General features: G+C 22.2%; 13 protein-coding genes across 13 annotated transcripts; 7 read left to right on the top strand and 6 right to left on the bottom strand.

Annotated features, from left to right (window-relative positions):
- Positions 1-413: 413 nt before the first annotated feature.
- DICPUDRAFT_74305 (uncharacterized protein) lies at positions 414-1,517 on the top strand (the record flags this gene model as incomplete). Its single annotated transcript, XM_003283258.1, has 2 exons — positions 414-1,024; positions 1,082-1,517. 2 exons carry the CDS (start codon positions 414-416, stop codon positions 1,515-1,517), a joined length of 1,047 nt encoding a protein of 348 aa, XP_003283306.1.
- A 565-nt stretch (positions 1,518-2,082) lies between these two features.
- On the top strand, positions 2,083-3,413 carry DICPUDRAFT_44721 (uncharacterized protein). The gene is made up of 2 exons (XM_003283259.1): positions 2,083-2,867; positions 2,940-3,413. Exons 1-2 carry the CDS (start codon positions 2,257-2,259, stop codon positions 3,289-3,291), a joined length of 963 nt encoding a protein of 320 aa, XP_003283307.1. The 5' UTR covers positions 2,083-2,256; the 3' UTR covers positions 3,292-3,413.
- Positions 3,414-3,645: 232 nt separating this feature from the next.
- Positions 3,646-4,782, bottom strand: DICPUDRAFT_74307 (uncharacterized protein; the record flags this gene model as incomplete). The annotated part of the gene is made up of 1 exon (XM_003283296.1): positions 3,646-4,782. One exon carries the CDS (start codon positions 4,780-4,782, stop codon positions 3,646-3,648), a length of 1,137 nt encoding a protein of 378 aa, XP_003283344.1.
- A 679-nt stretch (positions 4,783-5,461) lies between these two features.
- On the top strand, positions 5,462-6,553 carry DICPUDRAFT_146982 (uncharacterized protein; the record flags this gene model as incomplete). Its single annotated transcript, XM_003283260.1, has 1 exon — positions 5,462-6,553. The coding sequence occupies one exon, from the start codon at positions 5,462-5,464 to the stop codon at positions 6,551-6,553; it is 1,092 nt and encodes a 363-aa protein (XP_003283308.1).
- A 75-nt stretch (positions 6,554-6,628) lies between these two features.
- Positions 6,629-7,222, bottom strand: DICPUDRAFT_74309 (uncharacterized protein; the record flags this gene model as incomplete). Its single annotated transcript, XM_003283297.1, has 1 exon — positions 6,629-7,222. One exon carries the CDS (start codon positions 7,220-7,222, stop codon positions 6,629-6,631), a length of 594 nt encoding a protein of 197 aa, XP_003283345.1.
- A 423-nt stretch (positions 7,223-7,645) lies between these two features.
- Positions 7,646-8,236, bottom strand: DICPUDRAFT_52190 (uncharacterized protein; the record flags this gene model as incomplete). Its single annotated transcript, XM_003283298.1, has 1 exon — positions 7,646-8,236. The coding sequence occupies one exon, from the start codon at positions 8,234-8,236 to the stop codon at positions 7,646-7,648; it is 591 nt and encodes a 196-aa protein (XP_003283346.1).
- Positions 8,237-8,965: 729 nt separating this feature from the next.
- On the top strand, positions 8,966-9,458 carry DICPUDRAFT_74311 (uncharacterized protein; the record flags this gene model as incomplete). Its single annotated transcript, XM_003283261.1, has 2 exons — positions 8,966-9,019; positions 9,105-9,458. 2 exons carry the CDS (start codon positions 8,966-8,968, stop codon positions 9,456-9,458), a joined length of 408 nt encoding a protein of 135 aa, XP_003283309.1.
- Positions 9,459-9,690: 232 nt separating this feature from the next.
- On the bottom strand, positions 9,691-11,579 carry DICPUDRAFT_146986 (uncharacterized protein; the record flags this gene model as incomplete). The annotated part of the gene is made up of 5 exons (XM_003283299.1): positions 9,691-9,998; positions 10,092-10,771; positions 10,844-11,063; positions 11,125-11,259; positions 11,324-11,579. 5 exons carry the CDS (start codon positions 11,577-11,579, stop codon positions 9,691-9,693), a joined length of 1,599 nt encoding a protein of 532 aa, XP_003283347.1.
- A 5,381-nt stretch (positions 11,580-16,960) lies between these two features.
- DICPUDRAFT_74313 (uncharacterized protein) lies at positions 16,961-18,031 on the bottom strand (the record flags this gene model as incomplete). The annotated part of the gene is made up of 1 exon (XM_003283300.1): positions 16,961-18,031. The coding sequence occupies one exon, from the start codon at positions 18,029-18,031 to the stop codon at positions 16,961-16,963; it is 1,071 nt and encodes a 356-aa protein (XP_003283348.1).
- Positions 18,032-19,177: 1,146 nt separating this feature from the next.
- DICPUDRAFT_74314 (uncharacterized protein) lies at positions 19,178-19,877 on the top strand (the record flags this gene model as incomplete). Its single annotated transcript, XM_003283262.1, has 2 exons — positions 19,178-19,640; positions 19,714-19,877. 2 exons carry the CDS (start codon positions 19,178-19,180, stop codon positions 19,875-19,877), a joined length of 627 nt encoding a protein of 208 aa, XP_003283310.1.
- Positions 19,878-20,130: 253 nt separating this feature from the next.
- Positions 20,131-21,085, top strand: DICPUDRAFT_74315 (uncharacterized protein; the record flags this gene model as incomplete). The annotated part of the gene is made up of 2 exons (XM_003283263.1): positions 20,131-20,340; positions 20,408-21,085. 2 exons carry the CDS (start codon positions 20,131-20,133, stop codon positions 21,083-21,085), a joined length of 888 nt encoding a protein of 295 aa, XP_003283311.1.
- A 47-nt stretch (positions 21,086-21,132) lies between these two features.
- On the bottom strand, positions 21,133-23,723 carry DICPUDRAFT_52193 (uncharacterized protein). Its single transcript, XM_003283301.1, has 2 exons — positions 23,568-23,723; positions 21,133-23,187 (listed from the first exon to the last, which is right to left on the bottom strand). The coding sequence occupies exon 2, from the start codon at positions 23,127-23,129 to the stop codon at positions 21,294-21,296; it is 1,836 nt and encodes a 611-aa protein (XP_003283349.1). The 5' UTR covers positions 23,130-23,187; positions 23,568-23,723; the 3' UTR covers positions 21,133-21,293.
- A 1,764-nt stretch (positions 23,724-25,487) lies between these two features.
- Positions 25,488-27,400, top strand: DICPUDRAFT_91085 (uncharacterized protein). The gene has a single exon (XM_003283264.1). It carries the CDS (start codon positions 25,752-25,754, stop codon positions 26,787-26,789), a length of 1,038 nt encoding a protein of 345 aa, XP_003283312.1. The 5' UTR covers positions 25,488-25,751; the 3' UTR covers positions 26,790-27,400.
- Positions 27,401-27,532: the final 132 nt, after the last annotated feature.

Genomic DNA, 27,532 nt, shown 5'->3' on the forward strand with positions numbered 1-27,532 from the left:
TTTTATTTTTTTCAAAAAATTTGATTATTGAAATAATTATAATAAAATTTTTTTTTTCATTCCTAAATTATAATATATATAAAAGTCAAAAAAAAAAATCATTGTTCTTTAATATAATAAAAAAAAAATTTATATATAAAACAAATTCATATATAATCATATATAAAACAAATTCATATATAATCAATTAATAAATGGCAAAAAATTTAATAGTGAAAAAATTATTATACTAATCAAACAATTAAGATCTTTTAGTTTTTAAAGATTATGATAAATTTTTACGATACATGAAATTTGTATTAAATCTAAAATTATATAGATAAAATTGTAATTTTTTTGTTTTTATTTTTTTAATTTTTTTTATTTAAAAAAAAATTTTTATTATTTTTATTTTAAAAAAACATCTCAAAATAATGACCAAAAAAAACAAAACTAAAACTAAAAACAAAACTAATAATATAAATAGAAATAATAACAATAAAAATAATAAAAATAATATTATAAATATTAATAATAATGATACTAATAATGGCAATTATAATTTAATAGAAAAAAAACAAAATCCCCAATATCATAGAAACTCTACATTATATACATACACACCAAAATCAGTTTTAAAAAGAATTGAAAAACAGTTTATACAGCCTAAATTTTATGAACCCAAAACAATTGGTGACCATTTCGCTTATTATACAGTAATAGGGTTAAAGAAATTTTCAGAAATAATGTTCACAAATAAACATATAAATTTTGCTATTGTTTTGGAGTCAATTGCGTCAGTACCAGGACTGTGTGGCGGGGTTATACTTCATTTAAGAGCATTAAGAACTATGGAAAGTTGCAGTTGGATCAAAACTTTAATGGATGAGGCAGAAAATGAAAGAATTCATTTAATGGTATTTATTGAATTAACTAAAGCAACACTGTTTGAAAGAATATTAGTTACAATGGCACAGTTTATAGTATGGTTTTTGTATTTTATAGGCTATATAATCAGTCCAAAAACAATGCATAGAATAGTTTCGTATGTACAATCAACAACAAATTATTAAAAATGTTTTACTAATAGTTTTTTTTTTAGATATCTTGAATATGAAGCAGTTAAAACATATACCAACTTTATTAAAGATATTGATTTAGGTTTAATAGAAAATGTTCCAGCATCAAAGTTAGCAATCGAATATTGGGGATTAGATAATGATGCAACACTAAGAGATATGATTTTGGTAATAAGGCAGGACGAAGTAGACCATAATATAGTTAATCATCAAATATCAAAAAAAATTTTAAAAAATAATAATGATCCTGTAATTTTAGAAAATAAATTTAATAAAATATCTTTTACAGATAATTTAATTATAAATAATAATAATAATAATAATAATTATTATAATAATAATAGTAATAATAGCAATTATAATAATTGTAATAATTTTAAAGATATTAATATGAAAAAAAGCATTAATAATATTATTAAAATGGATTCAATAAAAATCTCCCCAGATTTAACATGCTAAAAGTATTTACTTTTGCTAATGCTATTCACACATAATTTTTTTTTATTTGTTTTTATTTTTCGTTTTTTGTTTTCTTTTTTTTTTAATTTTTTTTTTTTTTTTTTTGTTCTTGTATGAATGGAATTAGAATATTTCATATTACTATAATGTTATAATCAATAAAATAGTAATTTGTTTAATTTTATACGACTTTTCAAATTTTTGTTTAAATTTAAACAAATCAAAATTATTTTTTTCAAAAAATGATTAGAAATGGTTTTTTTATTATTTTTTGTCTGGGTTCAGTGTCTTTTCTAAACTTTTGATCTGTGTTTATTATTTCGATTACCTAAATTTGGTATTATAAAAACTGATGGAATAATTTCACTTCCATGGAATAAACGTGCCGTAAAAAAAAAAAAAAAAAAAAATTAAATTAAATTAAAAATAAATTAATATAAAAGATAGTTTTTTATAAGCCACCTTGCCAACAAATTTTTATTTTTAATATAAAAAAAAAAATTAATTAAAAAAAAATTAATTTGATTTTATTTTTAAAAAAAAAACTATTTAAACCCAAAAAAAAGACTCTTCCTTTTATTTATAAATAAATAAATAAATAAATAATAATAAATAAATAAATAAATCATAATAAATAAATAAATAAATAATAAATAAACAATAATAGTTTAGTTTTTTTATTTTTTTTATTTAATCATTTTTTTTCAATCACAAAATTTAAAATAATTTGTATTACAAAATGTATAAAAATCTTATAACAAAAAATAATTTATTTTTAACAAAAAATAAATCATTTACATCTACATTGGTATCGGCATCTTTGCCACACTCTTTTATTGGGGGTCAAGTTAGAGACTTTTCAATAACTAAAAAAGAGAAAAAGCAAACTCCACAATACCATAGAAACTCAACATTATACACCCATACACCAAGAGAGGCATTGGCAAATATCGAAAAGAACTTTGTATTTCCAACACCATATGAACCAAAAACCATTGGTGACCACTTTGCAAAGAATACCGTTCAATTATTAAGAAAGGTATCAAATCTCTTTTTTAGAGAAAAGTATATTCATTATGCAATTGTCTTAGAGACTATTGCATCGGTACCGGGTTTATGTGGTGGCGCAATGTTACATTTAAGAGCATTAAGAACCATGGAAAGCAACAACTGGATCAAGGCTTTAATGGACGAGTCTGAAAACGAAAGAATTCATTTAATGAGTTTTATCGAACTTACCAAACCAACATTAATTGAAAGAACAATGGTTGCCGCTGCCCAAGCTGTATTTTGGAATTTATATTTAGTTGGTTATGCCATCAGTCCAAAAATTATGCATCGTGTAGTTGGGTAAATATAATATATTCTATATATTTTAACATATTTATTATTAAATAAACTAATTTTATTATTTTTACTTAGTTACCTTGAACATGAAGCTGTTAAAACATATACCAATTTCTTGGCTGATATAGATGCAGGTAAAGTTGAAAATATTCCAGCCTCAAAATTAGCTATTGAATATTGGGGTCTCCCAGCTGATGCCACATTAAGAGATATGATTCTTGTAATCAGGGAAGATGAAATGGATCACCGTTTAGTTAACCACGAAATTTCAAATAAAATCGCACTCGATAACAATGACCCAATTATAATAGAAAATAAACATCACCACACCATAGTAGTAAATCCAGTCGGTAAAGATATAATTGAAAAAGGCAATGGCCAAGCAGCAAAGGTCAGTGAAAAAATAGTACCAACTTCAGAAATTTAAATCAACAACAATTATTTATATATATGTCAGTTTATAATTTAAAACATAGCGTATTAAAAAAAACTAAAAAACCACAATAAATTAAAATACATTTTTCTTTTACTTTTTTTTTTTATTAATACAATATTAATTTTTAAATTAATTTTATTTGTTTTTTTTATTTTTTAATTTTTTTTTTTATTATTATTATATATAAATTGATTTAATATTTTTTTATTTTTTATATATAATTAATATTAGTTAATTATTATAGTTATAAAAGAAAAAAAAATATTAATAAATAGTTAATTATTTATTAATTATTTAAAATTTATAATTTTTTTTTTTTTTTTTTTTTTTATATTAATTATTTATTTAATCAAAAGAACCATTATCTTTTGAAATACCGGATGTTGAAGTATTTAAACTATTTGCTAGTTTTGATTGTATATTTAAATGTTGTTGAATATCTTTATCTTTGATTGATGTGGATAATAAAGTGAAATCCAATTGTTCTTTGATGATGTTCATTGACATTTTATCAATTTCTTTAGAGAGGAAACCAAAAACGTTATGCTTTAAACGACTATCTACTTTTAAGAGTGCTTCGTAAACATATTTTGAGGAGCAGGTTTCCTTGTCGATTTTTCTGTAAATTTGTTCTAAAATTTCTAAAAGAGAAAAAACAACTTGGAAGTAATCTAAATCCTTTGCTATACTGATATTAAAGATCTTTAAAAACTCGTAAACAACAGTGGTGCCAATCTTTACGATCTTTGATTTGATATGTTCATTTTCGTTGACAACAGTGTGTGATTGTTGCTTTTTTGATAATAATACTTTGACACCTTGCATGGCTGAACCCAATTCGAAATGATAATCGTACTCCTCCATCAATTGAACTAATGAACGTATATAAGCTGGTCCTTTATCAGTTGCAATTAATGGTGCTAAACTAAAACCTAAACAAAACCAACCTAACAGTCTCTTTTGAATTTCTTGTGATTTTTCAAAATCTTGTCTTTGGACCATTGTAACATTCATCCAATGCATATTATGATTTGGAAATAATTGAAATGGGGTTACTGGTGGTGATGAACATGATATATTGGATTGTGATTGTGGTGGTGATGGAGATAATCCTCCTGATTCTTGTTGATATAGTTTATTTAAATTATTACCACTGTTACTTGTATTTAATGATGAAATGGATGATGCTGATGATGATGTAGATAACCCACTTGTATTATTAGTTGCTGTAGTTGTTAATGTATTATTTGTATTTGTATTATTTGCTATATTATTATTGCTATTGTTATTACTATTATTTGTTTTTTCTTTTTCGGATATTGATAATGATGATGGTGTTGATGAAAAACCTGAATTACCATAATATGCTGCTTCATGAATTCTTCTTATATAGTCAATTACCATTGTTCTCTTTTCGACAATATTAGCTATTGATTTCTTTCTTTCTAAAGTTTCCTCCATTTTTGTAACAATAGCATCCATTTTTTAATTTTATATATATAAATTATTATTGTTGACAATAATAATTTTAATTTTCTTTTATTTTATAAATATATATAGTACAATATTATTATTTTTTTGGGGATTTTATCTTTTTTTTTTTATTAAAATACAACTAAAAAAAATACAAAAAAAAAAAAAAAATAAATAAAGGAATAAATATTTAAATATTTTTTATAATAAAGAAAAAAAAAATCATAAAAAAGAAAAAAAAAATTAAAAAAAAAAAAATTTTAAAATTTTTTTTAAAAAATAAAAAATCAAATAATTTTTTTAAAAAAAAACCATTTGAACAATCGATTAAATGTATATGTACAAAATAATGACTATAAATATATTTATGAAATATATAATGCTATGATAAATATTTGTTATTATTATAATAATTAAAATTATTTGATTTGTAATTAAAATATATAAAAAAATTAAAAAAAAAAAAAAAAAAAAAAAAAAAATTTTTAAAATATGGATTTTTTAAAAATTTAATTTTTTTTTTTAAATTTAATTAAAGCAATTTTTTTTTTTTTTTAAATTAAAAAATTTTTTTTTATATAGATAAATATTTTATAGATTCAACAATAATAATAAATATTAATATTTAATTTTTAATTTTTAATTTTTTAATAATTTTTAATAATAAATAATAATTAATTTTTTTGATATGGAAAGAACTGGAAAAATTCAAACCATAAAGGGTTTAATTGAAAATTGTGATTTAGGTATTACACATATGCATGAACATATTTTTATAAATTATTTAGATTATTTTCAAAAGCCAACAGAAAATGAATTAAAGCATTATTGTTGTATGGGTGGTGGCCATGAACACAAAACAGTGGACGATCTTGCAAACGAAAAGATTTCATTAGAGAATGTTTATTGGGTCAATTATAATTATAATAAAAACTTACATAATTTAGAACTCAATGAAATGGATGTTGCTTTAAAAGAATTAGAAATGTATAAAAGAAATGGTGGCAAAACTATTGTCGAAGTAACTACAGGTGGTATTGGTCGTGATCCAAAGAGATGCTTGGAGGTTTCAGAAAAAACTGGTTTAAATATTGTTATGGGTGCAGGTTATTATCTTGATAAATCAATAAAGAAATATGTAGAAAATAAAACAGAAAAAGAAATGGAGGATGAAATTGTTAAACAATGTTTAGAGGGTTTTGAGGGTACCAATATCAAAGCTGGTATCATTGGTGAGGTAGGCTGTTCCTATCCATTAGCTGAAACCGAAAAGAAATCATTAAGAGCATCAGCAAGAGCTCAAGCTAGAACTGGTCTTGCCATCACAGTTCATCCAGGAAGAGCACAAAGAGCTCCTCTCGAAATTCTTCAAATCTTAAAGGATGAAGGTGCTGATTTATCAAGAGTTGTAATTGGTCACATTGATCGTACCATTCATGATGTTAAAATTCTTTTAGAAACTGCTGCAACAGGCTGTGTCTTAGAGTTTGACTTATTTGGAATGGAGATATCTAATTATCCATTTGGAGGTGAAGTCGAAATGTGCTCAGATAATCAAAGAATCGAGTGGATCTACGAATTAATTAAAGCAGGCTATGGTAAAAACGTCGTTATTTCTCATGACATTTATACCAAACATCGTTTATCTAGCTTTGGTGGACATGGTTATCATCATATTTTATTCAATATAATCCCAAGAATGAAAAAATATGGTTATTCAGAACAAGATATCAATAATATTTTAATAGAAACACCAAAAAGATTATTAACAATTAAATAAATAATAATAACAAAAACAAATAAAAATAAAGATATAGAGTTTTTTTCCAAACCATTTTAAATTTTATTTTTTATTTTAATTTCCTTTTTTTAAATATAATACTATAATAATCGAAATTGCAATTACAACGGACAATGGTAGCACTATAATTATAGCTAAGATGGCCTTATCATTATGCATTCTATAGTAATCCATAAAATTAACAATACTATACACTTTGGTATTACCAATTTGTAAACATAAATTACCACTTAAATTATCGAATTGTGTACCTGATGTGACTGTAACATTACAAGTAATTAAATCATGGGTATTGTTTATGTCCCCATTTTCTGATATTTGAAGATCTAATTTGCAATTTTCTAATGGTTTTCCTTTATTTAATTGTTTGATTGAGATACTATAGGGTTCACCAAAATTTTGACCACTTATTGTAAAATTAAAATTACCACTTTTTAGAAAATAACTTGTATTTATTATAATGGGGTTATTATATTTTATAGTTGTCTCGAATTGTTCCAATCCTATAATTGTTACTGAAATATTCACACTATACACGCCATTGGGTAGAAATACCTTAAAACTATGATCATCAATAACTGTAAAATTGCAATCAATTGATTTATTTGCAATCGCTTTGATTTGTTCATATTCGTTAAATGACATCATTTTGGTTATATTTTCATTATATAAAATAATATAACCACCTGAGGTTTTATTATTGTATTCTATAGCTTTTAATTTAAAACCAGGGAGTGGGGCCTCTTCACTATAGGTCCCCAAATTGATAGAACCCAACAGAACTATTATTAATATTATATAAAATATTAAATATTTCATTTATTATTTATTTGAAGTTTTGGTTAATCATAATGGAGAGAAAAAAAAAAAAAAAAAAAAAAAAAAAAAGAATAGCAGCCCTATTTTATTTTATTTTAAAAAACTATTTTTAAAAATAAATAAATAGTTTATAATTGAAATACACACTTACACAAAAAATAAAATATGTTAATATTTTTTTTGTGTAAAAAAATATTTTAAAAAAAAAATTAAAAATAAATATATAAACTATAAATAAATATATAATTTTATTTATTTATTTTCTTGTTCTTTTGGTGTAATAGTTTTGATAACTTTTGCAGGGTTACCAGCTAAAACAACATTATCACCAAATGATTTGGTTACAACAGCACCAGCGCCTACTACAACATTGTTGCCTAAAGTTACACCTGGAATAATAATTACACCACCACCGAGCCAACAATTATCACCAAGAGTAATTGGTTTGCCAAATTCGATACCTTTATCACAACGTTCATATGGGTCCAATGGATGGGCAGCAGTTAAAAGTTGAACATTACTGGCGAGCATACAGTTCTTACCAATACGAATTGGACATACATCTAAAAATACAGCACCAAAATTTGCATAGAAATTTTCACCTACATGAATATTGTAGCCATAATCTAATCTTAAAGTTGGTTCAAGATAGATATTTTCACCAGTAGTTCCAAATAATTTTTTAACTAATTGTTTTCTTTCTTCGACATCTAAACTATTATTAAATTTGTGGATAACTTGACGTGCTTCTAATCTTTCTCTGACCAACTCTGCATCTGATGCTAAATAGAATTGACCAGCAATCATTTTTTCTTTTTCAGTGAAACTGTTATTGGCTTCCATTATTTTAAAATATATTATTACTATTACAAAATATTATTATTAATATTATAGGGGTTTGTTGGGGTAATTAGTTAATTTGAAAAAAAAAAAAAAAATAAAAAAAAAAAACAAAAAAAAAAGTTGTTTATAAAAAAAAAAAATAAGTTTTAAAATAATTAAATTAAATATTATTTAATAGGAGTATTGCATATTTATTTATTGACGAGGCAATTAAAGGGATTAGAATGACGAGGCAGTTGAAACCCAACAAAACAAAAAAAAAATAAAAAAAAATAAAAAAAAATAAAAAATTAAAAAATTAAATAAAAGAAATTTAAAATTAAAAAATTATTTATTTAATAAACTATGAAAGTAAATAATAATAACCTTCAATTTTAGTTTTTTTAATTGCACTTTATTATTAAACCAAAACCCTTTTTATTATTTTTTTTTTTTTTTTTTTTTTTTTTTCACATTTCATTTTTTTTTTTTTTTTTTTTGATTATAAATATAAATATGTGAATTTAAAAATTAAACAAATATTATTATATCTTTTTTTTTAAAAAAAAATTTTGAATGCTTATAATGAAATTATTATATTTGAATAAATAAAAAAAAAATGAAATGTGAAAAAAAAAAAAATAAAAAAATTTTTTAATTTTTTTTAATTTTTTTTTATTTTTAATTTAAATTATATTGTATTTTTATAAAAACAACTATTTTATCCTTTTTCTTTATATATCTTATAAAATGATTTATTCATTATACATATTAAATAAAGCAGGTACCCTTATATATCAAAATGTAAGTTTATATTGATACCTAGGTATTTAAAAATAATTTAGTGTTTGATTTTAATATGTTTTCTTTCTTTCTAATAATATTTTAGGATTATGGACCCACAGAAAAATTATCACATAATTCATATATTAGATTAGGTTCAACATTCCATTCACTTCATGCAATTGCAAGTAATTTATCACCAGTTAGTGGATCAAGCTCAGGTATTGAATTAATAGAAACAGATACTTTTAAATTACAATGTTTCCAAACACATACTGGTATTAAATTTTATATTATAGCAGATCCAAATCATCCAGGCTTAGAAGAAATTCTTCATGGTATTTACGAATTGTATACTGATTATGTATTAAAGAATCCTTTCTATGAAATTGAAATGCAAATTAGATGTGATTTATTCGATTACAAACTATCAAGATTATTAAAATTGACAACTGATTAAATAAATAAATAAATAAATAAATAAACACAAATAAATTAATTAAAGTACGATAATAATATTTTATGTAAATAATAATCAATAATAATCAATATAATATCACTAATAATAATAGTAATTATGATAATAATTATCATACCAATATTTTTATTAATAAAAAAAACGATGATCAAATTTGATTGTTATTTTTAAAAAAAAAAGAAATGTATATTTAAAACTTTATATTTTATTTTGTTTATCTTGGGGAATAACCAACTTTATCTAAAACATTACATTGGGAATTTAAAAGATTGGATTCGATGGTTGGAGGTGTTTGGAAATTTATATTTTGGAAATCGGTAAGATCGTATTCTGGCCAGTTGATTGAAGTTGACAAACCAGTATTTGGGTTAGCAGTATTAATAAAATTTGACCAATAGGCATTCATATCTGTAGATAGATCTTGTTCTGCTTGAGTAAAACTATAACCACCATAACGAGCTGAATTAAAAACAAATGGTAATTCGGATCCGTGACAAACATGACCAACACAATATGGATAATCTAAAGTGAAAAATTAAATTATAATTATTATTTTTATTAGTAATGATCGTAATGATAGTAATAATTAAGGTATTATTAGTAATGGTACTTTACCTGGACCCCAAGCATCAAATGATAAAACATGTGAGAATTGATAGTAGTATATTGGAGTTTGTTTATATTTCATCATTTTTTCAAGTGCATATCTAGTTGGACATACAAAAATATAATTTGTACCGAGAACTGAAAGAACTGGGCGATTATCTTGATCTTTAATGGGTGGGTAGTTTTCTTCGATGGTGTGTTCATGATCTAAAAATATTAAATCAATAGCAAGTTTATAACTAGTTGCTGAAACATTTTTTGGACTTGCTTGGTATATGAACAATAATGCCTCTTCTGAAACTGTACCAACAATCATTGGAACATCATAAAAGTCACCTTTTTCGAACAATGTTAAAGGTTGCTCTGTGATATCATCAAGACCAATAGTTGGAGTCCATGGAAGGAATGATTGAAGTGGTTTTAAAATATCAATTTTTGCTTGTGATTTAATTTGACCTTCAATAATTGAATCTGAAGTTAGACTATTTAAACAATTTAAATCGGATAATGAACAGTTTACATCCTTTGCAAAAGTGTCGCTATAATCTCTTGCATTTTCTAATGTTTTTAAACCAAGTGTAAATGGATGTGATTCCATAATGGCACCTTGGAATAAATTCCATGAATCTTTAGCTGTAAGGTGAGTAGCAATAGATGAACCACCAGCTGATTGGCCGCACAATGTTACTCTAAAAATTTAAATCATTAGCCAATTTATAAAATTTGTGTGGTGTGGGGAAATAAAATTTTTTTATACTTACTTATTTGGATCACCACCAAAATATTTAATATTATTTTGAATCCATTGTAATGCTAAACGTTGATCTTGAAAACCAAAATTACCACCAACCTCTCCACCAACTAAAAATCCCATTACACCCAAACGATAATTTAATGTTACAACTATTATTCCACTAGTATTTACCATAGTTTCTGGTGTATATAAAATGGTACTTGCTGCACCTTGTTCAAATCTTCCACCTTTATTTATTATTAGTTTTTGTTTTTGTTTCTATAATTTATAATTAATATTTATATTTACCTGGAATAAATGCCATTACTGGTCTGAGATCAGATGTACTATTTACATCTAATGGAGTGAAAACATTTAAATATAAGCAATCCTCTGAAATTGAAGTTGGGCAAGTTTCTGGTGGAAGCATACAATTTTGCAAACCTATATGTACATGCTAAATTAATACAAATATATTAATAGTTACTAACATCAATTCAATACCTACAACCACTCTTTGGTACTGTAGCATTTAAAATATTTGGTGTCCAATCATTTGCCGGAATTGGTGATTTCCATCTAAGGTTGTTTTCTACTGTTGGTGGTGTAGCAAAAGGAATACCATAGAAAGATCTATAGGTGTCATGAACAACACCTTGAACATAACCATTTGTGGTTTCAGCAATTGAATAATCGTTTTCAAATGATTCAATTGATTTAATTGAAACTAACAATATTAAAACCAAAATATACTTTATATTCATTTTTAAATTGCTATTATAATTGGCTATATTTTTTTTTTTTTTTTTTTATTATAAAAAATTTTACAATCAAAATTCAAAGCAAAAAAATCTTTTTTTTTAAATTTTATAAAAAAAAATAAAATTTAAAAAAAAAGATTTTTTTATTTATTTTGAACAGGTTTTATTTTTATAATTTCATTTATTTAATTATTTAAAAATAAAATATAATATATATAAAAAAACAATGAATGTACTTTATATAAAAATTCCCAAATTTTTACTGAAAAATCATCAGAACCTGTTAAAAGCTTTTCTGTGCCATTATCAATAAACCATTCGACTGTATTTATACCTTTTTCGTGAGCTTCCTCTTGACTGAGTATTGGTTGTGATAATTCCTAAAATTTGATGGATTTGTCCAAAGAAGTAGATGCAAAGATATTAGTGTTTTTGGAATTTTATTAAAATAGATATTAAATAATTAGTGACTTTCGAAAGTTTTGGTGTTTTCCCAATCGTCTTGATAGTTACAACATTCAATAGTGGTGTCATTAGAAGCGGTCAAAACTAAAGGTTGTTTTGGATGTATAATCTTTGTGAGCTTCAAAAGATTTTACCAATTCCATAGCCTATATATCACAGACCCTAAATGATTCAACAAAATTCAACAATTAAATCTATAGATCTATCTGAATATAAAATAGAAGGTTAAGGTGCTACTTTCTTATTAAATGCATAAAACAACAACAAAACTCTAATTCTTCTTTATAACTATCTTCAAATTTACAATTAAACCCTACAAAATTTAAATAATGTAAAAAAAAAAAAAAGAAAAAGAAAAAAATTAAATTACTTGTGGTGTTTTTTTTTTTTAGTGATGGAAATGTAATATTAATTAATATAATTGTTTTATTATTTTTAATTTTTTTTTGGTATTATATCACCCATCATTTTATTATAGAAATAGGATGATTTAGAGTGATGGTTATTATACATTAAATGTTTTATGAAATACACAAATTTATTTATTCAATAAAAATAAAAATAAAAATTAAAATAAATAAAAATTAAATTATAAAAAAAAAATCAAAAGAAATTTCTCAACATGACTTTAAAGTTTTTTATTTAAAATAAATAAATAATCAAATAAATAAATAAATAAATAAATAAAAAATTTTAATTTTTTTTTTAAAAATTTTTAATTTTTTTTTTCATATTAACTATTGACAAATAATTTTTTATGTTTAAATTAAACAGTTGGCATCATATTTCTTTGAATGATTCAGATTGCAATGGTTTACAAAATTGGTAATTTTCATTTTTAATTTAATTAAAAAAAATAAAAATTTATAAATTCATTTCCCAAACATATCAGCCACTTTTTATAATAATAATAAAAAAGTGTGTGGTGGGGTTATAATTTAATTTTTTTTAATTTTTTTTAATTTAATTAATTTTTTTATTTGGATGATGTGTTTAAAAAATAAACAGATGATCACTACTTTTATGATAGCTACAGATTAAAAATTTAATAGAATGCACAAAAAAAGGAATACCGAGTTTGAATCTAATCTATTATATTTACAAAAGGAAATTATTATAATTTTTATTATTGTTAAATTTTTTTTTTAATTATTTTTTCAAAATAAATTTTATAGCACTATTTAAATTAATTTTTTTTTTCGAATTCATTTTTTTTTAAATTCAAGCAATCAATCAAAAGTAATAGTAATCAGTTCAGCTTAATTTTTCTTTGTTGTTAAATATCATATAATCATATTATTATATATATTTTTGTAAATATTTTTATATATATATTTATTTATTTTATATTTATATATTTAATTTATTTTTACATATTTTACCCTTATATTTTAATAACCATGGGTAATATTTTTTCAAAAAGAGTAAGTATCGCCTATATAACAAACATTATAAACAATAATTAATATTTATTGTTTTATTTATATTCAGAGCACCCTTTTTGAAAAAAAGTATTCGCTATGGAATCCAATATTGGAGACCAAAATTAATAGCACAAAAAAATTCCATTATAACATTTATAAGAAAATTTTTTTCATTTTTGTTATAATCGAATTCATATTAGCATTTTTTTTATATAATGAAATTCTTTTTAATATATATATATTATTTTATTGATATTAACATTTATATTATCATTTTTAGATTCTCAATTTTAGCAAATTTATATAGATTATTATTTAAAAAAATAATAAAATATAATGAAAAAAAATTAAATAATTTATATATTGGCCTTAATAAATTAATTGATGAAAGAAAAAAAGAAACAAACTACGAGAATACAAAAAAACTTTTAGAACAATATGAAAGTTTTAAAAATAGGTATCAAATAGTATTCATTATTTAAATATTATATCTGTAGTAATGTAGTGTCTAATAATTTTTTTTTAGATATTAACAATAAAGACCAAGAGGACCAACATCAACAACCACCAGAACAACAACCAACCCCACAACAACAACCAACCCCACAACAACAACAACCAACCAAACAAACAACCGAACAACCGAACAACCGAACAACCAACCAAACAACAACCAACCAAACAACCAACCAAACAACATCAACAACAACAACCACCATTCATTTATTTTATTATTATAAAATGGTGGTTAAAAAAAATGTATTATTATTTATTTTCCGACACAAATTTACTATATTTTGAAAATTGTGGAAACTGTGTAGGAAGAATGCCAAGTGAAGTCCCCCCAAATAGTAAGTTTTATTTACTTTAATAAGTACTTTTAATTTTTTCTTTATAACTCATACTAATTTTTTTAAATAAAGTTCCTTTGTATTATATGCGGATTTATTAATTATTCAAGCGACACTGGCAGAAAAAAAAAAAAATAAAAAAAAAAATAAAAAAAAAAATATTAGAATTATAATTATAAAAAATAAAAATTATAATTATAATTCTTTTAATAGATAAACAGCAATAGAAATAATAATATTAGATAATATAAATATTAGAATATGTTACCTAGAAATCAAAAAAGAAATAGACTTGTTCAAAGAATTTATCAAATTTGTTCAAAATCCAAGGAGGTAAAGATCCAATCAACATACAAAAGACCTCACAAATAAATCAACACCAATGAATTTTTTCTTTCTAATCAACTACTTGATGAATATCAGACATTGTTCTGGCCAAGCAACTATGGTATCATTGAATGGTTTTAGATGAAGAAAAGATTTAGTTGTTCCTATCCGGCAGCATCCAAAAAATTTAAACAACTTTACACAAACTCTAATCTCAGTAAATCCGTTATGTGTGTTCAAGAGAGATAGTTTTCTCAATGACCACCCTGATTTCACTATTTTAAGATCTGCTGCTTTTATTTTATTTATATTTAAAATTTTTTTAATCAATCAAAATAAAGATAAAGATAAATTCTTTTTATAAAGTTTTTTCTATAAAAGTTTGAAATTAATTTAAAATTTCACTAAAATTCTTTAAAGTTTCTATAATTGTTTTTAAATATAAAAAAATAAACATAAAATATTTTATTTAAAAAATTAAATTCAAATTAAATAAATGGTTATAGATTTAAAAACAACCTATAGCCTTAAAGAACATCCCAAAATACCCGATACATACTATCCCTTATGTCAAAATTATAAACTAAAAAACTAAAAAAAAAGTCAAAAAGAAATTATCTTTATCTTTATTACATTTTTTATTTTCTTATGGTTGGAACTTTTTTTGAACGTATTTATCCATTCTTTTAACAAAACATATTGTTCTATATCAGTTCTTATGTTATGTTTTTGGTGTATATACATCTTTAGCAAAGTGATAATCTTAAGTATTAATTGGAGTTGTATAATCAATTGAAATATAATTTCTTTTTCTATATTTTTTGATCTCTAAACAAGTTTGACTTTGAATTCTGATTCAATACACCCACTTTCTAATTTTTCTATTTGAGAATTATATTTTTATTTATTTTTTTTTTAATTTTTTTTTAATTATAATCCGCTCTTTTTTTTAAAATTTTTTTTTTTTTTTTAAATTTTGAATTTTATTAATTATAATATTTTTATTTTCCTTTCAAAAACCTTCACAAAACCATATTGATACTAACACTAATATTATGGTGCTATTTTTCACTTGTGTTGATGCTTATTCACTCCTCTTTAATAATAAAATGACAATATTATATTTCAAAAAAAAAAAACTATTTAATAAATCATATTTTTGTTTAAAAAAAACATTATAATACCAATCATTGTTGTTTTTATTTTTTCGTACATCACCATTAATCTAAAAATATAATATAAATATAATCATTTTAAATACTAAAAACGAATATAATATTATTTTCTTTTTTATTAATAAAAACCTCAACCAATACAAAACCAAAACAAAAGGTCGAAATATTGTTTTTTTTTTTTTTTTTTTTCCAAAAAAACAATAATCAATATTAAATTATAATATACGTATTCATAATTATATTTATTTTTAAAATGTATGTATTTATTTTAGTTAAACTAAAACCTCAACAAATCCAAATCAAAAAAAAAAGGTAGAATTCTACTATTTTTTTTTTAAAAAAAACATATTATTCTACACATTTTCTAAATTAGCTCTATAAATAGACCCAAAAAATAACTAGATTGCATCTTTTACAAAGCTTTTAATCTTTCTTTTTTCTTTCTTTTTTTTTTTAAAAGCAAAGTTTTTTTTTTTTTTTTAAATTTTTAAAATTTAAATATTGCGCTTATTTACATAACTGCTGTTTTGTAATAAAATATATTTATAAATTGGCTTAACAATATTTTTTTATATTAATACAACATATTATTTATTATTAATAAAAAAATTTTGAAAAAATTTTAAAAAAAATTTAAAAAAAAAAAAGGGGGAAATAACCACACATTTACATAATATATTAATTGATTATGATTTAACTGTTTTTTTATTGATTTTTAAACACCTTTTAAATTAAAAACTTTTTTTTTTGTTTTTAAAACTTAAAAAAATAAAAACTAAAACTTTGAAATTGACTTTAAAAATGGAACTATTTGGCCCCAAACTTAGAAACCCCTTTTTTTCTAAAAATAAACTAAATTTTTTTCCCTATATATAAACCATGAAACAAAAAAAAAAAAAAATATATTTACAAATATAAAATATAAGAAAAAAATTAAATTTTGGATTTTTATAGATAAATATTATAAAAAAGAAAAGTATAATATTTCTTTTATATTTTTAGTTAAAATAAGAAAAGGATATATAAAAATAACTTTATTTTTTAGACTTTATTATTATTATTTGGATAGTAATACTATTGTTATTATTACAATATTCAGCATTATTTAATAAATTGAATAAAAAACTATCTTGGAAATGTTTCTATGCTTCTACCTGATATGAACTCGATGTTGAATTTCTATCATTACTAAATTTTTCATCTGCACTATAGCTATCATTTGATTCTGTCGCTGTATTTTTATTATTACTATTATTTTGTTGTTGTATTTGTTGTTGATAATATTCTATATTGGAATAATCTATTGAATATCTACGCAAATTATTATAATCTATTGGTTCAATTGGTTCAATATTAGTGGCAAAACATTTAAATACTTTTAATAATATAACACCATGTCCGTCGTTAAATACCAAAGGCAAACTGTAATATAAAAGAATTACTAATCTATAAAGGACAAAGAAAACTTTACTCGTTTCTTCTTTGTTATTGAAACTGGTACCAAAAATCCCTATAAGCAAAGAAAATATTCCAAACAAAATAAATAGGAAGCAGAATAAGAAGAACACATCGAACTTTATAAATAAGTGTGGATCAAGACCTTGAACGTTGCAGTTTTGACTTTTTTTTTTATAAATAACAATACCGACTATAAAAAACAACAATAACAAAATTAAAATATAAATTAATATTATAATATTTGTTGCCTTCCAAGTAACACCAAATACAAATAAGAAAACTTGTAATATATACCAAACTAACAACAGGGCTTCGATATAGTATTTATATTTCTTAATTCTACCAAATATCTTCTTTGACAATACATCGTCCCTTAAAAAAAAAACAGCTGTCAACATGTAAGATGAAATGATACAGGAAATAGCCGCCATATATAACCCTGAGTGTATAATAGTTGATGGAATTACAAAAAATTGGAGTATTTGCTTTGCCACTAATAAGAAACTACCGATTATATTTAGAGTTGGAATAGATAGTGATTTAAAATTTTTATTAGGATTCTTGAATCTATTATAAAATGATTTTACATATAATAATCCTATCAAAAAGTAAAAAAGGGAATAAATCGCAGAGAAGCTTGAACAAAACTGGTAGTTGCAAAAATCGTAATGGACAGAGGGATCACAGAAACATTTTTTACTTTCCTCACAACTTGACATTACCCTAAATTGGTTACTTGAGGTATTTTTATCCATTTTTTTTTAAATTTTTAAAACTTGAAAGTATATTTAAAATAATTTTTATTTTTAAACTTTGATTATATAATTAAATATTATGGACTATTATAAATTAAACTATTATTAAAAAAACTATGGTAAAATATTTTTAATAGATAGAAAAATAAAAAAAATATAAAAAAAAAAAAAAATTTTAAAATAATAATAAAATTGATTAAACAAATTAAAAAATGAAAATAAAAATAAAAATAAAAATAAAATTAAATAAATAACTAATAGGGGTATTGTTAAAAAATATTTTACATTTTTTAATAAAAACTTTTTTGTAATGCGTCTAATCCTGTTGAAATGAGTTTACATGCAATTAAAAATAGGATATATTGAAATGAAAAAAAATAAAATGAAGAAAAATGTGTGAGATTTGCAGATTCAAAAATTATAAATGAGATTATTTACAATAAGTTAATTAAAAAAAAAATTAATTAAATTATGAATTTAAAAAAAAAACGAGTAAATCATAGGAACTTTTCCAACTCCATATTATTTTAATATTTTTAAAAATATAAACAACAATTTCGAACTCACACACTTATATCTCACCCTTATTATAGTAAAAAAATAAAAAATTACTAAACCATATATAGATATTGCCACTAACCACATGTGTTAGTTTTTTTTTTTTTTTTTTTTTTTTTTTTTTTTTTTAAAATCCATATTAAATTTTCATTTTATTATGTAAAAATAAATTTTTTTTTAAAATAATAATAAAAAATAATGGCAACAACAATATTCCCCAGCTATGTAACAACAATAGCAACATTGTTTTTTTTTTTTGTATGTGTTTTATAAGGTTAAAAATTATCGTTATTCGGAGTTTTTACCATTTATTTATTTAAAATTTTTTAACCTAATTAGGAAAAGGTAAAATTATTTTTTACTATTATAAAATCGTCCCTAAGGAAAAGTTTTTTATTTGAAAAATATCTAATTTAAAAAATGATAAATTAAAAAAAAAAAAAAATTAGATATTGAAAAATATCTAATTTTTTTTTTTTTTTTTTTAATCATTTTTTTTTTTTTTTTTTTTTTTTTTTTGTTATATTAATAAAAACCGAAATAAATATCGTATATAATTACTATTATTGTACAAATACAAGAAATACAATGATAAAAATCATTATATTTATTTTATTAAATATTATTTTATTTGTATGTGGTACCACTTATGTAAACTTTGATCCACATCCAAAGTGTTCACAAGATGTCGGTGTTGGAATAGGATATAGTTGGATTACAAACAAATGTTTAAATTTTGGACAAGATGGTAGTTATTTAGTTGAAATTGACCAAAATGACCAAAACAATGTAAATTTTTATTTCTTTAGTGATCCAAAGTCCCAATGTAATAAAGCAGAAAACAATGTTACCAAACAATACAACATAAACAACTGTTACCAAGTACAATGGAATTTAGACGGTGCTTTTTACGATGTTACAAACTATGCCAAAATGAGCATTGTAGAAGACCCTGGATACATCCAACCAGAAGGTTATCGTTATACACTCTACCAAACCCAAGATACCCAATGTCAAGCAGACTATTTATACTACCAATATTATACCAATGGTAACTATACACAATTAATTTTTTATAACAAATTTTTAGTTTATTAATTTTATATTTTTTTATTTTTTTTTAGGCATCAAATTCCATAATACTATGCAAACCTTCCTTTATGAATGTGTTGATGATGTTCCATTTGAAGTACTTTGTACCCAAGATTTACCATGTATTAACAGTACTATCGAGTTTAGATGTGTTACTTCAGAATCAGGCCCATATTTACACTCCATTACCTGCTAAATAAAATATTATAAAAAAATATAAATTAAAATAATAAATAAAATACAAACCCCCAAAATAGAAAATAAAAATATAATTTTTAAATTTTTTAATTTCTATTTTAATTTTTATAATTATTTTTAAAACTTAACACTAACAATATTTTAAGTTTACCACACACTTAATTTTAAAATTAATGAGAATTAAAAACTAAAGTTTAAAAAGATATTTTTCTTTTTAAAATTTTATTTTTATTTTAAACATATTTTAAAAAATGAAATTAATAAAACTATTTTCCTCATTAGGAAATATTATTATGATTAGTGGAGTATTTCTTTTAATATTTTCATTACTACTATTCATCAAAATTAAATTTCATTTTGAAATAAATCTACACATAATCTCAATACCCCTCTATTTACTATTAGTATTATCAATAATATCCACATTTACAACTTTAAAGAATATTATAAATTGGAAACCTGTAAGTATAGGAAAATTAAAATTATATAATAAAAAATTATAATATTAATAATAATTTTTTTTTATAGTTGTGGTGTATCTATATTGCGGTATGGTTTATTTTTTTAACAATTACAAATGAATCTGTTCAAAGAAAATGGGAATTCAATAAATATTTTAAAGGATTTATTGCTATTCAATCAACTATTCTATTTGCTCTATTTATGTTGGGTTTAAAAGATCTAATATTATTTATTGGAAAGATTAAATATGGTTTTAATATTAGATATGTAAAATACATATTTACAGTTTTAATATCAGTAATTAAAATACCTGCAATTATTTTATTCTGCTTAAATTGGGTACCATCAGAAAGTAAAGGTGAATACTACTTTTCATATAGTCTACTAGGATGCATGTCTTCTTTTTTTGTTGCTGATATAATTACAATTGGTTTTTGTATTTCATACATGTCATATTCTTTTTTTAAAATATTTACAAACCAAGCTGATTTATATCCGATTATGGGTTTTCCGATGATTATAATAATAATCATTTCTATTACATCTATTATATTTAAAATATTTGTTTCTCTAATCATAGATTATAAACATTCTCTTAATCTATATCTTTTATTTTCACCAATAGTGTTCGGTGAATCTTTAATTATTTTGCTAGGATATAGTTTAAAAAAGTCAGGTTATACACTATCAAATATTTTCCCAAATAGAGAAGAAAACATACCAATAATCAATTACATAATTTAAAAAAAATAAAAAAAATATAAAAATAAAAAAGGTAAATTTTTTTTTTTAGTGTGATATCAATATATATATTAATTGATATAATGGTAAATTAATAATTTTTATTTAAAAAATTTTTAATTAATAAATAAATAAATAAATAAATAAATAGTTTTTTTTTTGTTTTTTTTTTTTTCGGATTTTAAACTTGTTAAAATTTTGTGTTATCTATTTAAACGAGTTTCTTGAGACCTGGTACTTTTGATACTACACGATTAGCACCGGAGTGTGGATGGAATCTAGCAAAGGCTACAGTACCACCAACAGCAGCAATGATAACGAATAATGAGCAACCAGCAGCAATAAGACCAATTTGCCATGGAGCTAATAATGGTTCAACAATAATTGAACCTTTTTGATTACGATTTGAGAAATTGTTATTACGAGTTGACATGTAATAATAGGTACCAGTATTTGACATTTTTCTTGCACCACCATCGAAACGAGTTGGAGCGGCATTTAAATACATACAATTTTGTGGATCTTGTTCAATGTCATTATCATTGGCATTGGTGGCTAATAAATCTTCGTATGACTTGCAACCTGTTTGATCTAAAAGAGCAAATTTAAGACGAACATCCTTATCTGTGAATAATGGTTTACTGCCGAGTTCATCATCTTTTAATGGAATATTGTGATTGAGTGATTTAATTTGAACCATATTTGATCTATCAGTACCTTTACGACCACTGCCATCGTTACCTTGTGGATTGTAATCACAACCAGTCCATTGGAAGTGAATGTATTCATTCTTTTTAATTTTGAGTGCATGTGGAACAAACATGTATTCTTGAGCTGGATAAGAGTTGACAATGTTACCTCTTTTACCTTTGACTAAAAGATTCCAAATCTTTTTACCTCTTAATTCTGGGGTTCTTGCTTTAATACGGAAAACATGAGTACGATCTTGGAAAGTTCTACCATATTGATTTGGATTGATATTGATAGTAACATTATTACCTGGGCTGAGTTCGATATTTGGATCATTGTAACTGACTGAGGTATTTTTATTATCACGGTAATCAGTGAACTCATCACCATAACCCTTGATATCAGAAGTTGAAATATTGTAACGAATACGTAATACACATTGACAAGTGCCTGTTTTGATACATGGTTCTTGATCAATGCCTGGAAGAGTCCAATTGAAAGTAGCTGGAGCACCACCATGTAAAGTGTGACCGAGATGATTGACAGCAGTCCATTCAGCTTTATGACAGCTTGGTTTACCAATACCGTGTGATGGGACTTCAGTCCAAGTACCTTCATTAGCGCATTGTTTTGGATCAATAGTTGCAAATTGTTGATTAGAATTGGCACAATAGTATTTGGATTTAACATTTTGTGATTCTGATTGATAATATTTGCAGAGATCTTTGTTATCAGTGATTACGGCAACATCTTTCCATGGTGATGGAGCCCAGTATGGGTAGTAATCACGTTCTTCTTGACATTCATAACCATAACGAGTACCACCATTACTTTGACGAGTTCTATCGGCATTTTGGTTGTTATTTGGATCGAGTTGATTAGCAGTGAAAAGACCTCTATTACGTTGACGTTTTGTGCAATTTTGGTAATAATAATAGGATTCGTGGAGACCATAAACAAAGGTATCAGTATTTTCTACCTTTTCTACAGCTTGTTCTAAAGTATTTCCGATAGTATTTGTATTAGTACCATCACGAATTGACTCCCATGGAGCAGCTGTAGCAGAATCTGTACACATATATTGAATGACGATATTACATTCGGTTTCGTCACTACCACAACCATGTTGAACTGTCCATTGGACTGGAAGAATTGAACCTTCATACCATTCTAAAGCATCACCTCTGCAATAACCACCTTTGGCATTATTTTGAGTATTAAAAAGACGTTGAGCGTTATCTCTATTTTGGCCTGTTTCTTGATTACGATTATTACTAAATGGTGGAGCATGGCCATAAATATCTGCATATACCACAGATACAATAATAAATAATACTAATAAAATTTTTTTATTCATTTTTTAGGGTTACTATTATTATTATTGTTTTTAAAAAATTTGTTTGTTTGTTTTGTTCCCACAAATGATTAATAATATTTAAAAAAAGAAAATAGGTTATAAAAAAAAAAAAAAAAAAAAAAAGTTAGTTAGGAGTTTTTTTTTTTTTTTGAAAATTATTATTTTTATTTAAATTATTTTAACTTATTTTATTTTATTATAAAATAAAATTTTAAAATAGGTGTGGATATTTATGGGGTGTGTTTATAAATATGTGTGAAGGGTGCCTAATTATGACATGATTTGTGGATTAGCTATATTTATTTTGAATGTGGGTGTGTGGTGTTTATAAAAATTGATTAAATCTTAAAACAAAATGATTTTTTTATTGATGTTATTTTTAAAATATATGCAGGTTCTAAAATGATTTGATTAGATTATGTTTGATTTTAAACTTACAATAAATAAATAAATAAATAAATTAATAAATAAATAAATAAATAAATAAATAAATAAATAGGGGTTTTTTTTTATAATACAAATAAATAAATAAATAAATAAATAGGGGTTTCGTGTAATATAAATAAATTTATATTATACAGAAATTATTTTTTGTCTTATCTAAAAAAACAATCTGTGTTGTGAAAAATGAAATAAAAAAAAAAAAATTTTTAAAATCAACAAAAAAAAAAAAAAGAAAAAAAAAATAATTTTTTTTTAAATAAAAAAAAATAAAACTCGTAAAACGCGGTGTTTTTTTTTTTTTTTTTTTTGGTTGTCATATTGATATTAAATATCTATTACCCATGGGTTGTGAGGGAAAAAAATGATAAATAAATGGTTTAATAAATATCTTTTTTTTTTATTTTATTTTTTTTCATTTTTTTTTATTTTTTTTTTTTGTAAAATTTATTATAAATTGTGGAAATGAGTACTAACACGTTGTCTACAAAAAAATAAATTGAGATCTCCTATTTACACACATAAAAAAAAATCGATTTTCAAATAATTTTTCCCCAAATCAAGTTTAAAATTTTTTTTTATGATAAAAAACCATTCTTCCACACATACAACTTTGATATTTATTTATAATGATATAAATAAATTGTTTATTTTATAATAAAAAAAAAGATATTTAATTTTGTGATAAGGAGTTTGGTTTGTTGTTATAAATAAATAATATAATATCAAAGATCCATTTTACTATAATTCTATTAGGAGGCAAAAAAATTATCCCCCATTTTAAAATATCACTAATCACATATATCAAATTTATTAAAAATAAAAAAGTAATTGTTTTTTTTAACTCAATCCACAAAAAAGCCATCCACAAAAAAAATCAAAATAAAAAATATTATCATAACAATGTGATAAATTAACAATGTGATAAAATCCATGTAATGAATAAAAAAAAGGTAATTAAATAATTTGGATATGAAAATAAATAATAAATAATAAATGATAAATAATAAATAATAAATAATAAATAATAAATAATAAATAATAAATAAATAAGTTTTTACAAAATTTTTTTTTGTTTATTTGAAAAATATTTTATTTTATTTTTTTTTATTTTTTTTTTCCAAAAATTCAATAAATAAACAGTTTACTCCCATTATTAAATTTTTAAACTTGCCTAAAAATTTAAATTAAAAAATAAAAAAAATAAAAAATAAAATTAGTTTTGGTGGTTTTAGAGTTTTAGTTTTAATTTTAGTTTATAAACTTTATTTTTTATTTATTTTTTATTTTTATTATTTATTATTTTATTTATTTGATATATATAGAAGTGTTAAAACTATGGTTTGGGCTTAACGTATGATTCTATTATTGATTTATTATATATTTGATATATATAATATTTTGAGTATTTCGATTTTTCAATATATAGCAAACACATTTGCAAAATTATGGTGTTTACTCGAAATAATAAAAAATCTTTAATTTTATTTTTTTTTATTTTTTTTTTATTTTTTTTTTAGATTATTCATTCATAAGAGCCATTATAAAAATACCTCCTCTTTTTTTTTTTTATTAAAATAAAAATAATAATAATAATAATAACTATTTCTTATTTTATAAAATAAAGATATAGAAACTTTTTTTTTAAATCGGTGTGTTATTTTTCTTTTTTTGTTGTAATTAAAATAATATTTTTATAAAATTACTTTTTTTGGATTTTTCATTTTTTATTTATTTTTTATTTAAAATTTTAATTATTTGTTTTTTATTTTTTAATTTAAAATAAAATTTTTTTCAAATTTTTTTATATTATCATTATTTAAAAATTATTATTATTAATTAATATTATTTTAAAAATTTTTTTTTTTTATTTTCAATTATTTTTTATTTTATTTTTTTAATTAACACCTTTTAAAATTTTTTTTTTTTTTCTATCTTTTATAATCTTTACTAATTACTTAAATAAATAATAAATATTAGTAATTAATAATAATAAAAAAAAATAGTTATAATTCAATAATAATAATAATAATTTTTTAAATAGCTAAAAATAATAATTATTATATTTTAAAACAAAATTAAACATTCGTTTTTTTTTTTTTTCTATATACTCTAATAAACCTTTAATAATAATAATAATAATTTATTTAATAATAAATTTTAAAATAATAAAACACAAAAATGGAAAGTAACATTTCAATTTTAAAATCAATGTTCCCAAATAGTTCAGCTGAAACTATTGTTGCTTCATTACAAGCTAGTAATTTCGATTTGGACCAAGCAATCGATAATATGTTAATTCAATCTGCAGCTGAGGAGCAAAGAAAGAAACAAGAGGAATTGGAGAGAAAATTATTGGTTGAACAACAAAAACAACAACAACCAATTCCACCACCACCAATGCCACAAGTTGAATCTGAAGAAGACAAGATTCTCAAAGAATTTTTATTCCTTGAACAACAACAAAAGCAACAACAACCAATCCCAATCCCACCACCAATGCCACCAAAGGCCCAAATCGTTGCCCCACCACCAGCTCATATTCCAATCCCACCACCAATGCCACCAAAATTAGAAATTGTTGAAGAAAAAGAAAAATCTAAAGATGTTGGCCTTTTAAGAAACATTTCAAATACTTTAAGAGAATTAGAAAATGAAGTTAAAAACTTAATCATGGACCCAAGAAAAGAAAATAAAGAAACAATTGTAATCAAAGAGCAAGTTGTTGTAAATCCAAATGAAAATAATAATAATGAAGTTGTTGTTAACAAACATTACAGCGATAATAATAATAACAATAATAATAACAGCAATGATATCAAGAAGGATGAAATCGTTGTTAATCCAAATCCAAATAATAGTAATAATGAAGTTGTTGTAAATAAACACTTTGAAGAAAATAATAATAATAATAATAATAATAACGAAAACAATTCTCAAAAAGATGAATCAAATATTCCAAATGAAGTTAAAGTTGCTATTGAACAATTAAATTCAATTTTCAATTCCTCATTAGAAAAAACCGAAAAGATTTTATCTGAACTTAAAGATGAAATCCAAAGTTGGAAGATCAAAGACAATGTTAAAACTTTCACAGTTTCTGTCAGAACTGAACTCTCAGAAATTTTATCTTCATTGGCTATTTTTATTTCACCATCTCAAGAATATCAAAGTGTAAATACCAATGAACCACAACCAATTCCAACAGACCTTCTTTAAAAATTGTCACTTTCTCTTTCTCTTTTCTTCTCTCTTTTTTGTGTTAACTCTATCAAATATTTTATTTATTAATTTGTAAACTATATATAATTATATATTATCATTATATATTTATTATTTATATATATATCTATATATTATTTATTCATAATAAAATTATACCATTATTTTTTTAAACCTATCCTTTATTCTATCTTTTTTTTTTTTTTTTAAAAAAGAGCTGTGCATTAACTTTTATTTTATTAAAATACTAACTTATAAAATTTCTTTTTTTTTCTTTTTAAAATTTATAGGAAGAAGGTTTAAATAAAAGAGAATTAAAAAGAATCGAGTTAGAAAATAAATTAAAACAACTAAAAGAATATAACAGACAACTTGAAGAAGAAAGAAGAATTGCAATTGAAAGTAAAAATAAAAAAACAGAAAACAATTTAACAAATAATAATAACAATGCTAGTGATAATACCAGTGCCGTTGAGGCCCCACCAACTTATTATTATCATCAACCAACTCCACAATCTCACCCACAATTTTTTATAAATAATAACAATAATAACAATAACCAATAAATAAATTTTAATTAGTTTCTTTTTCTCTTATTTGGTATTTACAAAAAATTAATATTTTTTTAAAATTTAAAAAAATAAAAATCATAGTTTCTTTTTTATATAAATATTTTTAAAATTATAGTATTATTATTAAGATTTCTATTATTTAATTTTTATACTATTATTTAATATTTA

The sequence above is a fragment of the Dictyostelium purpureum genome (assembly GCF_000190715.1).
Source record: "Dictyostelium purpureum unplaced genomic scaffold DICPUscaffold_6, whole genome shotgun sequence".
NCBI lineage: Eukaryota > Evosea > Eumycetozoa > Dictyosteliales > Dictyosteliaceae > Dictyostelium > Dictyostelium purpureum.

Excerpts from the sequence above, each read along its gene's own strand:
- DICPUDRAFT_91085 (XM_003283264.1), top strand. The coding sequence starts at position 25,752 with ATGGAAAGTAACATTTCAATTTTAAAATCAATGTTCCCAAATAGTTCA.
- DICPUDRAFT_44721 (XM_003283259.1), top strand. The coding sequence starts at position 2,257 with ATGTATAAAAATCTTATAACAAAAAATAATTTATTTTTAACAAAAAAT. Across the intron at positions 2,868-2,939 it reads ATTATGCATCGTGTAGTTGG|TTACCTTGAACATGAAGCTG; the intron begins GTAAATATAATA and ends ATTTTTACTTAG.
- DICPUDRAFT_52193 (XM_003283301.1), bottom strand. The coding sequence starts at position 23,129 with ATGAATAAAAAAATTTTATTAGTATTATTTATTATTGTATCTGTGGTA.